General features: G+C 37.8%; 1 protein-coding gene and 4 non-coding genes across 5 annotated transcripts; 1 reads left to right on the top strand and 4 right to left on the bottom strand.

Moving 5' to 3' along the window:
- TRNAN-GUU lies at positions 1–74 on the top strand. The gene has a single exon. It is a non-coding gene; the product is annotated as a tRNA-Asn (tRNA).
- Positions 75–2,765: 2,691 nt separating this feature from the next.
- TRNAN-GUU lies at positions 2,766–2,839 on the bottom strand. The gene has a single exon. It is a non-coding gene; the product is annotated as a tRNA-Asn (tRNA).
- Positions 2,840–2,913: 74 nt separating this feature from the next.
- Positions 2,914–2,987, bottom strand: TRNAN-GUU. Its single transcript has one exon. It is a non-coding gene; the product is annotated as a tRNA-Asn (tRNA).
- Positions 2,988–3,094: 107 nt separating this feature from the next.
- On the bottom strand, positions 3,095–3,168 carry TRNAN-GUU. The gene has a single exon. It is a non-coding gene; the product is annotated as a tRNA-Asn (tRNA).
- Positions 3,169–7,630: 4,462 nt separating this feature from the next.
- LOC111802118 (berberine bridge enzyme-like 18) lies at positions 7,631–9,620 on the bottom strand. Its single transcript, XM_023686377.1, is given in 3 exon segments — positions 7,631–7,674; positions 7,677–8,444; positions 8,708–9,620. Coding segments are annotated over 3 exon segments (1,707 nt in total). The 5' UTR covers positions 9,603–9,620.
- Between the last annotated feature and the right edge of the window lie 6,991 nt (positions 9,621–16,611).

Here is a 16,611-nt window from a genome sequence, read left to right as displayed (position 1 = left end):
GCTGGAATAGCTCAGTTGGTTAGAGCGTGTGGCTGTTAACCACAAGGTCGAAGGTTCAACCCCTTCTTCTAGCGTACTCAATGTACTTTTATCAAGTTGCTGGAATAGCTCCTTTAACGCCAAGGTTAAAGGTTCATGCTCATCTTTTGGCTAGTTTAGAAATTTTGGAGTATTGGAAGCTGGAATAGCTCAGTTGATCAGAGCATGTGGCTGTTAATCACAAGGTCGAAGGTTCAACCCATTCTTCTATCATTTTTCAAGCTCATCTTCTAGCTCGTTTAGAAATTTTGGAATAGGAATAGTGGATGCTAGAATTGCTCAATTAACCCCAAGGTCAAAGGCTCATCTCCTAACTCGTTTAGAAATTTTGGAAAAGTGGAGGCTAGAATAGCTTAGTTGGTTAGAGTGTGTGGCCCTTAACCACAAGGTCAAAGGTTCAAGCTCATCTTCTAACTCGTTTAAAACAATAGTGGAGGCTGGAATAGCTCAGTTGGTTATAGCATGTGGCTTTAACCACAAGGTTGAAGGTTCAACCACTTCTTCTAGTGTGCTCAGTTAACGCTAAGGTCAACGGTTCAAGCTCTTCTTCTTGGTTGCTTAGAAATTTTTGAATAGTGGAGACTGGAAGAAATAGCAAAAGTCATATTACAAGGAAAAACAAGGTTGAATATAAGAATATAAAGAGTCTCGTAACATTTCCATTCAGGTAAATATCTTTTCATTTTTTTATTCAGTAAAAATAAAATCTCAACATAAAATCTAAAAGAAATAAAATTTAAACCGTTACATCATCTCCCCCTAAAATGGACTTTCGTCCTCGGACGTCTCTGTAGCCAGAAATAATTCTGGATACTTCTCTTTGATATCATCTTCTCTCCCATGTAGCCTTCTCCATTGGTTGGTTTCTCCACCACACCTTGACAAAAGCAATGTATCTGGTGCGGAGAGTCCTTACCTTGCAAGCCATAATTCCCAACGGTTTTTCCTCATAGCTTAAGTCTTCTGCCACTTTCAGAGCCTCATAATCTATCACATGCGTGAAATTGGCCATATACTTACGGAGTACATATACATGAAACACATTGTGTACGGTTGATAGCGATGGTGGTAGGGCTAGCCTATATGCGACGGGTCCAATCCGCTCCAAAGTTTTAAAAGGTTCTATAAAGCGTGGACTCAGTTTACCTTTGCGTCTAAACCTTACAACACCTTTCATTGGCGCCACTTTCAAGAATACTTTGTCGCCCACTTCGAACTCTAGATTTCTTCGTCTTGAGTTCATAGCTCTTCTGTCTACTCTGATCTTTTGTATTGTCTCATTCATGACTTGTACTAATTCGGAACCCACCAACTCACGTTCCCCTACCTCATCCCGGCATAATGGTATCCTACACCGTTTTCCATATAATGCCTCATATGGTATGCTGCCAATTGTCGCCTCATAACTATTATTGTAGGCAAATTCCATGAGATGCAGCTTTGAGTTCCAACTACCAACGAAGTCAAGTACACAGGCACGTAACATATTCTCTAAAATTTGATTTAAACGTTCTAGTTGTCCGTCTGTTTGCGGATGAAACGCTGTATTGAAATTCAGGCGAGTACCCAACGATTTCTAGAGTCCGTGCTAAAATGTTGAAGTAAAACATGGGTCTCGATCTGAGACAATTAACACTGGGACTCCATGCAACCTGACAATTTTCTTCATGTACAACTGTGCCCAATTATCCATTGTGTAGGTGGCTTTACCAGGTAGGAAATGCGCTGACTTTGTTAATCTGTCCACAATCACCCATATGACCGTCTAACCTTTCAATGTCCTTGGTAATTCTACTATAAAATCCATGGCAATATTCTCCTATTTCCATTCTGGTACATTGAGAAGCTGTAATAATCCTGTTGGTCTCTATCTAGGTTACTCACAAACTCTGCGATATCCTTCTTCATTCCACACCATTATATCTTGATGCATCTTGGTAGCTCTAGGATGCATAGCGAACGGGGAGTTATTCACCTCTTTTAATACTTCATTCCTCAGCTCTTCTACCATTGGTACACACAACCAACCTTTATACAGTAGTCCTCCATCATATGCCCATTGGTACACACAACCAACCCCATTGGTACACACAACCAACCTTTATACAGTAGTCCTCCATCATATGCCTTGGTGTATCCATCAGCTGGTTCTGCCTCTATCCCGTTAATTATCTTTTCTAACTCTGAGTCTCTTACTTGAGCATCAACAATTCTCTAGTTGTACAGTCAGTCGCCTTAATACCTTCCACTGCCTATTCTAGCTTGCTCAAAATCTGAGTCCTCCATCATATGCCTTGGTGTATCCATCAGCTGGTTCTGCCTCTATCCCGTTAATTATCTTTTCTAACTCTGAGTCTCTTACTTGAGCATCAACAATTCTCTAGTTGTACAGTCAGTCGCCTTAATACCTTCCACTGCCTATTCTAGCTTGCTCAAAATCTGCATGTACCCTGGGTTCTCGTACTAGGCCCTGGGTTCTCGTACTAGGTTTCTTTAGTTCTACTTTAGAGAGATGAGGACCTTAGTCCTTGGATTCTGAGGTCTCAACCTTGGTTCTGATCTAAGAGCTTTAGTACTATGGTTCTGGGTTTGAACCTTACCAACTAAGCTATGAGCCACACACTTTAACGCATTCAAGAGGACCGAGCTAGGAGAAGAGCTTGAACCTTTGACCTTGCGATTAATGAGTACGCTAGAAGAGCTACTTGATAAAACTATATTGATTACGCTAGAAGAAGGGGTTGAACCTTCGACCTTGTGGTTAACAGCCACACGCTCTAACCAACTAAGCTATTCCAGCCTCCAATATTTAAAAATTTCTAAACGAGCTAGGAGAAGAGCTTGAACCTTCCTTCGACCAAACTATATTGATTACGCTAGAAGAAGGGGTTGAACCTTCGACCTTGTGGTTAACAGCCACACGCTCTAACCAACTGAGCTATTCCAGCCTCCAATATTTAAAAATTTCTAAACGAGCTAGGAGAAGAGCTTGAACCTTTGACCTTGCGATTAATGAGTACGCTAGAAGAGCTACTTGATAAAATTATATTGATTACGCTAGAAGAAGGGGTGGAACCTTCGACCTTGTGGTTAACAGCCACACGCTCTAACCAACTGAGCTATTCCAGCCTCCATTATTTAAAAATTTCTAAACGAGTTAGGAGAAGAGCTTGAACCTTTGACCGCATATTGAGTGGAAGTCTACAACATCATCGGCGAACAAAGGAGTATCAATGGACTAGAGTGGCACACGGAGTGGAAGTCTACAAACGTATATTGTGGCTGCTCTACCGTTTAAAACATCGTCGGCGAAGGTGTTGGTTATGGAGGAATAATAATGTTAGAAAACTCGCGATGGTGAAGGGAAGGCAGTCAGAGCCTCAAAGAAACCGAGATCAGGAGGGAAGAACGATGGAAAGAGGCATAAAAACTCTCAGAAAGAGAGAGAATTGCCACCAGGTTTTTTCGATGAAGTTAGGCGAAGAAGACAGCACTTCGAGTCGGATTCGGATACCCATCTGCAGCAGCCCACCACACAAGCCCAAAATCCCACGGTTAGCTACTCACCTACAGCAACCCTTCACTCGGCCCATCGTAGCCTCGACCCGACAACCATGCACAACCCAACATCCCAACCCGCACGCCCGTGTGACTGACCCCGAACCCGTGCCTCAACCCAAATTGTGGCCCGCGAATGCTTCAGCTCCCCCTCACTGACACATGTCCTTTTTTTAGTTGGCGGTTCCCTCGACTCGACTCAAATATGGCTTATTCGACTTGGTTCGACTTTTTGGACATTGTTCTTTACGTATTGGACCCTCCCATAGTTGAATTTGACCTTATTTAAGACAATTAAGGTTAGTATAAACCTATTTCATTAGTTTGAATTAAATTAAATTAGAAACTGTCACTAAAATTATTGAGCGAATATTCTAATAAGGCAAAACACCTCGACGATAATTAGGGACGAAATCAACTATTTGAGTTCAGGGAGAACATCGACTTAGGCCAACCAAGTAAGTGGTCTTACTATCGGCTCGGTCAGAAGAATTACTTTATGTATGACGACACGTGCCAAGTGACCCTTGCACATGTCATTTATGCTTATGTACTATGATGATAATGTGAATTTTTATGATATGATGAGGTATGATGTATGATGATAATGTTATGATGATGTGAGTTAATATGATGTGATGTTATATTATTATGATGATGTTGATGATATGATGACATGATGACAAGATGATAGNAGGACGTATTTAATCGTTGGGATTAGCTTGTTGTGAGTGACTTCGGCCAAGGCCATTGAAGTAAGTGACCTTACTGTTGGAGTTAGTTTATNAAGATGATAGGATGATATGAAGATGATGATTATATGATGATATGATGATGCATGATGCCATAAGATGTATGATGAAGATATGACTCAATATGATGATACTATATATTAATATGATGTGCATGTACGAGATGCCACGTTGCAATATGATGAAGAGTTTTCCAACACACAACCCTAAATGTTCCCAGAGTAATATGTGAATGATGTATATGGTCGTGTCATAAGAATGATTTAAGATGAAAACTATAGGGATCTCATGCATATAACAATTCAGATTTTCCATTTTTACCTTATTTGGTTAAGATTTTTATTTTTATTTCTATAAATGACAAGATATTATTTGCATTTATTCTCGTCAGAAGATGTGAGATTTCCAACAAGTTATTACCTTAATGGAAATGTTATGAAATCTTTTATGTTCCTATATTCAGCCCTTCTCCTTCTTTGAAAAAGATTTTTGCTCTCCAAACTTGTTTACGTTTTTTAAGGTGTCTGAGAGTACGGGAAATCGAGAGTGTTAGCCGGAAAAACGTGTGGGTTGGTTCGCTGGGTAATTTTCTTGTTCGGCGAGTTCTCGAAATCGATTGTGTTGCTGTTTTGGAGGAAGAGTCAAGTGGAAGTTAGTGTCGACGTCGGAATCGTTGCGTCGAAGAAAACAAACCGTTGGAAGCGAAGGAGGAGGACGCCACATGACCGTCGTCGGAAACTGAAGGGATTGTGTCGTCGGTAGTGGCGGCACATCAGATTAGGATTTTCGTGATGGTTCGGGCGAAGAAGATGCAGAGTCGGGTCGGGTTTCGGCCTTTGAACCGGCCCACGGACGAACGCGGGCCCTGTGCATTTCGGCCTAACACAGACATGCGCTGCAGCCTTGGTCTCGGCTCCATCAAATTCCACGGCTCGACTTGGTGACTTAGTTGGTCGGCTCGGCAACTCGGCTTGGCGGCTCGGTATCACTATAATATATCGATTCCAAGGTTTTTGGCCCTTCCGAAGCCGTTTCTGCCCTTAGTTTTACCATATGAGGTCAGTATGGTTCCTAACCGTCAAAGACAGATTGGGTCGGAGTTTATTTTGATAAATAGCATGAGATTTAGCTAGGGTATGTTACGAAAGGTTCATAAGTTTTTATGTGGTTATTATAGGACGTATTTAATCGTTGGGATTAGCTTGTTGTGAGTGACTTCGGCCAAGGCCATTGAAGTAAGTGACCTTACTGTTGGAGTTAGTTTATTACGTGTTGTATGATGGTGTGTGCCCTGTGGCCCCTACATGCACCATGTTTTATTATGTGATATGACTATATGATGTATGAATTATGTGACTGTTTATGCTATGAAACGTAATGGATTATGTTGACTGTTGACTGTTTATGTTATGTGAAGTTATGAATGATATGTTAGTAATATATGTCATGAAAATGCTGATCGATGTCATGGATACACGTAGTATTATCAAGTCATGTTATGAGATACTTGTACAACTGGAATGTACTTTCATGTTATGTAATATGTCATGTAATGTAAGTCATGTGAGATGCCATGTAATGTAAGAAACGTATATGCGATGTTAGCAATGCTTATGTAATGCCATGTTAGATATGTTAAGGGACCTCATGCATGTATGTATGTCACGTGCATCGGGATTCTTCCCCTTTATGATACGAAAGAACGAATTACGATGTTTATATTCGCCATGATATCATGCGGGCCCTTTTCTGTTCTGTGGTGTCCGGCGACGTGTAACACGTGTGCCCAACCAAGTCAGGCCCAAGGGGTATGTATACGAGCCCGCCTGGTGGGTCCATGTACGCGTACATGGGCCGTGTGTAAATGAGTACCACACACCCAACCCTACCCGGAATAGAAAAGCGCCCAAGGCTATGTAAAGTTTATGAAAAGTTAGGTCCCGCTCATATGTTGCATGTGTTTGCATTCCTAACCCCAATAGTGGGGTGACTTACTGAGTATTCCATAAAATACTCAAGCCACGTGCTACCTACATTTTTCAGGTAAAGGCAAGACGCCAATGTACGGTTGACGGTAGAGCTGAGAACACCATGGAAGTTGGAGAGGGGATATTTTTAGGAGTTTACGTTTATTCGACTATTTTAAGTTAAAGCATTGAATATTGTTTTATTTAGATTTATTTTGAATTAAATTAACGAGGGTTTTATTTTCGGAGATAGGTTTGTTTTGGATTTATGAATTTTTATGAAAACTTTATTATGTTTTTCCAAGGTTATTTATGACGAGCTTTCGCTTAATAAATTATGTATGCATAGGTGACGTCACTAATTAGGTTTAGAAAATTAGGGGCGTTACACTTAGTGTACATTTACATCAGGTTACTTCCCCATTTATGATGATGAGTACAGACGTGTACACTATGATAATGATGACCATCATCATGACTTGCGTGATATTCAAGGGTTTGTTATACCTCCGAACGTCTGACTATAGCCAACTAGCTAGATTATGATGGGCCCAGGGGACTACGAACCTCCTATTGGACTCACACTTGCATGTGTAGGTCATGTGTAGGAAAGTAATACACATCTTCTGTGATGGTTTTAACGATAGGTCCCTAATTATGAGCTGAATGTGTTTGCATTCTGACTCCAATAGTAGAGTCACTTACTGAGTATTTCTTAAAATACTCAAGCCGTGTGCTACTTCTATTTTTCAAGTAAAGGCAATGCACTCCTCTATAACTAACAACATCGCAAGTAAAGACTACGACACATGCATAGAATATTTATACTTAAATTCCTTGACCTTCTGTTAGTATAAGGTATNATACCTCCTACAAGAATGCCAAGAAATACATCACTTTCCAATTTGTGAGCCACATATTGCCATTGATGAATGAGCTTGGTCGCACCATCCTCCAAGGTTTTATTAGCCATGCATAGTGTCACACTCGCCGGAACCGGGNGCTTTAAAAACTTTTTAAAACATCTAAGTCCATAACATTGTTTTACAAACATGTTTTAAATGCTTATTTCTACATCAGAGGTTAGGTTACGAAGATGGTAACGACTTTAGGTTAATAGAAATCTAAGGTTGTTACAAAATCGATGATACACTTAAATTTGGTAATTACGATCGTTTTCCCGAGTTATGTTACTTTCAACCGTCCAAAACAATATGCTCTTAGTTTCATTCAAAGAAAAGGACTTCATCACACTACTAAAGTCAACTACAAATGAACAACAAACAATAATACTCATGTATGCCCCTTATTTTGCTACACACAAATAGGGTTTGAGGCATAGTTTAAACACATATATCAAATCATATAACACTTAAGAGTAACAACTGTTTGGATGAGAGAGTAGGGATACTTTGCTCATGTCTAAAGAAGTCATAAGGATCAACTTTGGTCTTAACATGAACCAATCTATCAAAATTCTCTTTCCCAAAATACTTGTAACCCCAAATGCTAGCTTGTTCATAGCTTGTTCTTCCATACTTGTTGTTTGATCCAATATCAAGGTCTCTATAATTGAGATACGTCGCTCTAGGTGACTTTGAAACGAAAGGAGTCATGTAACTATGAAGCTCTCGTATCCAATCCATGTGCCTTTTCTCTGCATCAATACCTTGTTCTGCCCAATTAACACCGTAACCAATTTTGTATAAATACTCACCTCTATGTGAATATGGAGATTCGAACTCTGGAATTTGACCCATTTTCCCTCCATAAGGAACAAATATATGTTGTGGTATTTCTATGTCTTCATATCGTAATCTTTCCCATATGCCCTCGATTGCAGCCATGGGAATGGGCTCCTTGATGTAGTCCGATTTGATTTTGGTGCTTCCATTGACGGGTGTTTCCTTACTTAGTAGATCTTCTAGCTTGCTCCCTAGTTGACGCCCGGTGGCCATGATGAGTGCGGTTTCGACCCAACTCATTTCCTTGCAGTCTTTCTTTGACATACCCAGTTCAGGGAATGTCGTGTTGAGGATTGTTAAAAGCTCGTCTGCCTTGCCAAGATACAATGAGAAGAATAGAGCTAATGGGTTTATCTTGCCTCCTTGTCTCATAAACTTTCCTCCTGTTATCAATAATTGAGTCATCAATAGTTCATATATCCATATTTATAAATTCATCGTCAATTCTTAAATTAGCCAATATAGGACTCTCTCTCAATTATCCTCAACCATTGTAATAGTTCAAGCCCACCGCCAAAATATATTGTTCTCTTTTAGCTTTCTTTTCAGAGTTCCTCTCAAGGTTTTAAAACGCTCCGCTAGACAGAGATTTTCATACCCTTATAAAAAATATTTCGTTTTCCTCTACAACCAATGTGAGTCATACCTCCTACAAGAATGCCAAGAAATACATCACTTTCCAATTTGTGAGCCACATATTGCCATTGATGAATGAGCTTGGTCGCACCATCCTCCAAGGTTTTATTAGCCATGCATAGTGTCACACTCGCCGGAACCGGAACCAACTTCACCTTCCAAGCCACCACTATTCCAAAGCTCCCTCCGCCGCCGCCTCTAATGGCCCAAAACAAATCTTCTCCCATCAACTTTCTATTAACAAACTTCCCATTTGCATCAACCAATTGAGCGTCTATTACATTATCAGCCGCAAGACCATATTTCCTTAGCAACATCCCAAACCCACCACCACTTAAGTGTCCACCAACCCCAACGGTCGGACAAATCCCAGCTGGAAAGGCCAAGGTCCGACTTTTCTCAGCAATCCTATAGTAAAGCTCACCAAGAGTAGCACCGGACTGAACCCACGCCGTCTTACTTTCGACATCGATAGAGATCGAGTTTAGGTTAATTAGGTCAACGATAATGAAGGGTAACGATGCGACGTAAGAAAGACCCTCGAAATCATGGCCGCCGCTTCGTGTTCGGATTTGAAGGCCGTGGGATTTGGAACAAAGGACGGCTGCTTGAATGTGGGAAACATGTAATGGTGTTATGATGAGGAGTGGCTTTGGGGTATGAGGGGTTGAGAATCTAAGGTTTCTAAGGGTGAAATTCAAGACATTAGAATATGAGGAATTGAAGGGAGTGTAAAGGACGTCTGAAATGGAGGAGGCATCTTGAGAATAATGGGAGAGACATTGGAGGAAATTTTCATGGGGTTTGGCAAAATTGGCCGAAACCCATGATGAACATGAACATAAAACAAGAAGGGTAAGAGAAAGAGGGAGTAATGGAGAAGAATTCATGGCTAAATTTGACATTTTTGTGATTGAAAGCTTCTCTATTTGTGGTGGAAATAATGGATAAAGACATACTAAAATCAAGTGAGCTATTGATTTAAGATCTGATCTAAGATCTGCCATTAATTTAAGATTGATTCCTTGAATTTGATGAATTGAAAATTCAATATCAAATTTTAAATTGTCATCTAATTATAAAATGCTTAATTGGTACTAGAAATCCATAAATGCATTCACAACAATTAAAAAGATGTTTTCTTCAATAAGGAAATAAACAAAGTTAGCCAATTAAAAATTCAAGTTTGCTCTTAAACACTTGTACAAGTTTGCAATATTATTCACAATCTTTCATAAATGAGAGTCGTTACAAAAACTTTTAGAATGTCGAACGAAAAGACAACATATCTAAATCTCGTTCTTTCAGACTTAATTCATACATTCATACAACGTTCTTGAATGTCGGAAAATATAATCTCATCTTCGACCACATTTATCTAATGAGGATAAAATGTTCTCTACTCCCTCTCCCATTCGAGATGGGTCCGATAAAATGGATATCTTTAATAGCAAGATGAGTAGTTATGAATGGTGTAGACCGTTCTGTCTTTTATTTTATTTTTAAAATAGTATTTTTTTTTTTTTTTGGTGAGAAAAGATTCCAATGCCCTAATCAAATAAACATCGGGATACACCAAATCCTTATGAGATTGATTGAGAAAAGATCCAAATGCCATAATGAAATTGGACTATTTCTTACACATTTTCCACGTTCAAATAAAAAATTGATTGACAAAATTTAATTAAATTTGATGATGTGGAAATTAAAATTGAGAGAACAAAAAGAAAAAATTTAATAGAGGAAAATCGAAGATTTAGTGAACAATAAAATAAAACAGAAGAAATATTATGCCAACAAAATCATCAAATTCTTTACCTAACAATATATTCCGTAAAACAGTAATAACAAAAAATAAGATATTTAATGAAAATAGAATTATATAAATGTAAGCCTTTAAGACTCTACTAAAGAGTCTCCAATACTCACATGTAGTCTAAAAGGACCATGGAAAAAAGTTTGGAACGGACATGCAACTACAGGTAACACATCCTAGACAAGCATGACCATAACATCATGTAACGACCCATACCCAAGATACAGATCAAGATTCAAAATTCGAATTTGACACCTATGTGCGCCGTCATTCTCTCCAACATGGTCATGTTACTTGTCGCTTCTAAGAGTGAAAACTATCACAATAAACCAAGTGTCTATTCCCCACGCATTCCTCACCCATACCCAAGATAATTTTTTTTTTTTTTTTTTTTGGGTAAGAAAAAGATCTTAACATGTCAAGTGTCTATTCCTCACGCATTTTCCTCGTTCAATTAAACAACGGGTACATCAAATCTCTGACATTGACTGCAATATTTTATTTTAATATGAATAAAATAAAAATTAAATAGAAAAGAAAAGATACGAGACTTCCAAGAAAACTTTATATTAAATGTACCAAAATAACTCCACGTGGTAAGTATCATTAAATATTTTAACAGATAACATATTTTTTTTTAATTATTATTATTTTTAACTGCCAACCCAATATTTTAAATAGCTTTCAAATTTCACCATCATTAATTGATTAATTAATTAATTAATTCAAATCTTTGTTATTTATGTCTAACATAATCAATATTTATATAAGAAAAAATATATGGGTCGGTTTGAAATACCTTACAATTAACCACATTCGAAAAAAATATTTTCAATAAAAAATATTATTATATTTTACATTTAAAAAAAAAATATTGTAAATACAAAATTTTCTTAGGATAGATATGTTATTTTGGCAGATTTTCTAAAGGAATAGAATATCACAAGTGTGAAATTAAATTTCGGTTGATATGAACTTATGAATACTCAGTTAGGGTGAGCTTAGGAGCACTAGGCTAAACCAAAAACTATAAGGGCAGTTCGAATGTCTACGAGCCAAATTTGATAATAGTGTGTTGTAGGAACACATACTTTGTGGTTGTTTACTACGTGTTATTATATTGATATGACTATGTTTATTTTATTTAATATATTGTACTTCCATATGTGTACATCTCATGACCATAATGATAAGACCATGTGTAACTCTCAAGGTACCATGAATTAAAATGGTGTTATAAAATATGACTAAAAGTCCGATCATGTTAATGATATTAGGAAAAGTATTGTATGCATCGTTGCGTTAAACCATGATCTTTTATGTGGGACTTCATGCATTGGAGCACGAATTACTTCTCCTCGTATGTTGATACAAATGCGTACATATAACAATGATTTTGAGTCTGGTATCTTTCGGTGGTTTGGTTATGCGGGAGTGCATATGCCTATATGAGGGTTTAAGGTTTTTGAAAAAGGAGTATTCGTCTGGTGCTTTCAAGTGCATCTGTGTGGGTTAAAAAGTATTCTGCATCCAAACTCACTCGGGAATGAAATTTGAGCCTAATGTTATAGACAGAATCAATGTATATGTAATGTCACGGTCATGCTCGTCCAAGGCGTGTTGCCAGTGGCCGCATGCCATAACAAACCCAACCCTTTATGTCTTTTCATATTCTAGTGTTTTACTTTTGTATTTCTAGGAAGTATCATGTTTGAGAAATATCATGTCTAGGCCTATCAGACATGAAATGCCTCAGAATGTACTATAGGGGGATACGACTAGTTGTCAACTTCTCCCTACCCAAGGTTATATATTCTGAGCCGTTGCTATATCTCTCTTGCTTGCTTATATAACATCTCTTTCAAAAATCTCTCTTTTGAAAATCTCTCTCTACCCTCGTTTTCTAAAACCTTCTCTTAAAACCGAGGCCAGAGGTTGGAGCATACGTCGTTTGGCCGTAGGCGACGCAAGAACGAATTGGCTTAGCTCACTTGTCATTGGAAAGTGAGTGCCGCACAATCGCAAGTTCGCTGCCATCAAAAGTGCGATTGTGACAAGTGGTATCAGAGCTTTGTAAGCTCTGTGAAATAGCAAAGACCGAAAATATGTCGACGACAAAGTCGACACCCAAATCGCAAGCCGATCGGCTTACTTTAATAGAGGAGGAAATGTTGTTTCTCAAAGAAGTCCCTGACACCATCCGCTTCCTGGAAGCACGGGTGACAGAATTGAGTGGAAAAGTCGTAGAAATCGACGCAATGGGTAACCGCCTGGATGGGTTGCCAATCGCAGAACTGATGTTTCGAGTACCTCACTCGAAGAAAGAGTTGCTCCTACGAGCAGCCCAAGACCGTCTAGTAGCCCCGATAGCTCTGTCACGCACAAGGAGGGACGTGCCGAAGAGTTCAACCTGCTACAAAATACAATGATGAGTTTGTTCAATGGATTAGCTGACGAATTCATAATAACGATCGATGAAATCCAAGAAAAGATGTCCGTCATGAGCACCCGAATTGAGGTGACCATGAAAGCCGTGGAGAACGTCTCGGCTGGGCAAACTAATACAGGATCCAACAAACTGAAGTTCCCAGACCCTAGATCTTTCAAAGGGAACTAGGATGCCAAGGAGTTGGAGAACTTCATCTTTGATGTCGAACAGTACTTCAAAGCCACACCGGCTTGTACCGACGACATAAAGGTGACAGTAGCCTCGATGTATCTCGTAGACGACGCTAAACTTTGGTGGCGTACGAAGGTGCAAGACATCGAGAATGGATTGTGCACCATAGACTCGTGGGAAGACTTCAAGAGAGAATTGAGGGACCAATTCCTCCCCGAGAATGTAGAGCATCTAGCAATGGAAAAACTAATAGCCCTAAAGCAAAGTTGATATGAACCAAGAGACATCATTCATACAATATACTTCAATGAAGATGTGAAGAAAATGTTGTCAAAATTATCAAAAGAGGTTGCAATTCATGTCACATTGAAGAGGAATGAAGTTTGATGGTTATAAATTTTGGGTGGGTTACAATTTAGAGTAATTTAGAGTTATTGTATTTTAAGACATTTTATTTACTTTAGGTTACATTTACATAATGGCTAATTATGGCCATTAAGTATGAATGTTACAACTTTTGGAATGCCTTTAATAGTTTCATTTTGAGGCTATATAAAGCCATGTATGTTGTATTTGTAAGGTAGACTTGGAAAATATAGAAAGAAGCATTTGTGCTTTTCTTTAGCCAATGGCTAAGTTTCTTTGCAATTCTATGTAGTTTAGGTTGCATGTAGAATCATTCAAGCTCGACATGATCAATCTTGCTTGTGGAGTGATTCGAATCTCAAACAAGTGTTTGAGATATTTGATCAACAAGAATCATTCAAGCTAGACATGATCGATCTTGCTTGTAGAGTGGTTCGAATCTCAAACAATGTTCTTGCCTTGAGATATTCGATCAACAAGGTAATCTGAATCTTATTCCCCTTGTATTGATTCCTTATCTTATCATTTGGTATTTATTGCTTATCATATTATAAATCATAAATGAGACGTTCAATGGCCACTGGACACGTGTCGTCATACATAAGTCAAATCTTTCGACCGAGCCAATAGTAAGTGATATGAACCAAGAGACATCATTCATACAATATACTTCAATGAAGATGTAAATAAAATGTCTTAAAATACAATAACTCTAAATTACTCTAAATTGTAACCCACCCAAAATTTATAACCATCAAACTTCATTCCTCTTCAATGTGACATGAATTGCAACATCTTTTGATAATTTTGACAACATTTTCTTCACATCTTCATTGAAGTATATTGTATGAATGATGTCAATTGGTTCATATCACTTACTATCGGCTCGGTCGAAAGATTTGACTTATGTATGACGACACGTGTCCAGTGGCCCTTGAACGTCTCATTTATGATTTATAATATGTGATGATGTGATGATGTGTTGATGTTGTATGATGACTTATTCTTTAGGAAAGTACCAGATTACATGGAATCCTTAGAATAATTGTGAGTGACAGGGATGCTAAATTTTTAAGTCACCCCCTTGTAAAGTATTTGGGGTAAATTGGGTACCAAATTGTTGTTTTCAACTACATGTCCTCCTCAAACGGATGACAGTGGTGATTAATAGAATATTAGGAGCATTGATTAGGGTTATTATTTCTAAAAATATTAAGTCTTGGGACCAATGTTTGTCATTTGTAGAGTTTGCATGTAATAGAACAATTCATAATTCATAGTAAGACTCATTATTCTCCTTTTGAAGTTGTTTATGGATTTAATCCCGCCTCTTGATTTGCTTCCTATTCCTTCTAACATTTTTGTGAGTGACGCAACCACAAATAATACAGATTTGATCAAAACATTGCACAAAGAGGTGAAGAAGGAGAGACTTGAGAAACAAAATTTCAAATTGCTTCAAGAATTAACAAAGGACCGAAGGAAATCCTTTTTCAACCTGGTGATTGGGTTTGGATATATTTTCGCAAGGAGCGATACCCATCTCAAAGGAAGAAAAAATTACATCTAAGAGGGGATGACCCCTTCAAGTCCTTGAGAGAATTAATAACAATGCATATAAAATTGATCTTTCCAGAGAAGTTTCAGTATATTCTACTCTTAATGTTGCTGACTTGAATTCTTTTTACATAGGTGATGATTTTTTTTATTTGAGGACGAAACCTTTTGAAAATGGGGAAGATGATAAGGATCATGGTGTTCCAAATATTCCAATTGAACCTATTACACGATCCAAGACCAAGAAGATTCAACAAGCATTCATTCTTTATCTACAAAATTGGGTAGGCTCGGTTCAACCATCATTTTATGTGTTACAAGCTGATTCAATTGAGGAATGACCATTTGTAGCTCCACAAGTGAATATTTGCACGGTTGAAGCAGCGGATGAAGTTGCAAGTATCATTTAATGGGTTGTTAGAAAACTTTATTTATTATTTTTAATTTCATAGTTATGGGAATAGGGATTTAAGGGGATCACGATTAAATCATGGCCACTATCCTTTTTAATGGGCATTTTAAGAATTAAAAGTTTCTTTTATGGTGAGACTATAAATACCCACCAATTAAATTATTACGTAGAAATGAAATGAATGAAATTGAGATTTCAAATTGAGACGGTCACCCTTAGAAATTAGAGCATCATCTTTGTCATTTCTAAGTTTCATGCTATTCTTGTGGCAGACTACATTGAGTCATTCAATCAAGCCTTAATCACAAATGGAGACTTTCACCCTTAGAAATCCGAGCATCGTCTTTGCCATTTCGAAGTTTCATGCAATTCTTGTGCTAGATTGCATTTGAGTCATTCAATCAAGCCTTGATCAAATTCGATTATGAAGTGACTTAATTTAGAACATTAACGTTCCAAATCTTGTTTCTAAATCTTTAATCTTAGGAGTTAATCTAATTCTAGTCTAATCTCTTGGTTGATCCAAAATTAACGAGGTGTTAATTTCTTTGATTCAAGGGTTCTTACTTCAACAAAAGCTTGGATCGTTTGGTTGAGGATTATGGTTGCCTTATGAGTCATTAACTCGGAACATGAGAATTTATGGGGAACATTTAGTGTGCTTGAATTGACGTTGAGGGTCCAAATCCAGATGGTCAAAGTCATGTGATAGTTGGCGGCTCTTAATTTTGCCAAGTAGCTAGAATAGCTCAAATTAACCCACGATTTAAGGTTCAAGCTCTTCTTCTAGAAATAGTTTAGAAATTTTTTAATAGTTATGATATATTATACATTAAAGTATTTTTTTTTTTTTTATAGTAGAAGGCTAGAATAGCTCAATTAGTTAGAGCATGTGGCTATTAACCAGGAACGTTATACAAGAGATTGTCACTAACCTCGTACATGGAAATTTATCGGGGACATTTTGTGGGCTTGAATTGACGTTATGGTCTAAATCCTAAATGGGCAAGGTCATTTGATAGTTGGTGGCTCTTTTCTTCTCGTAGTATAGAAATTTTTGAATAGTTGTATTTGCGTATGTTATGTCTTATTATGTTATATTATAAATTATTTTTATTATTATTATTTATTTTATTATTTTTA

The sequence above is a fragment of the Cucurbita pepo genome, chromosome LG09, assembly GCF_002806865.2.
Source record: "Cucurbita pepo subsp. pepo cultivar mu-cu-16 chromosome LG09, ASM280686v2, whole genome shotgun sequence".
Lineage (NCBI taxonomy): Eukaryota > Viridiplantae > Streptophyta > Magnoliopsida > Cucurbitales > Cucurbitaceae > Cucurbita > Cucurbita pepo.
The sequence above is the reverse complement of the archived record's forward strand: the minus strand, read 5'-3'. Positions and strand labels throughout refer to the sequence as shown.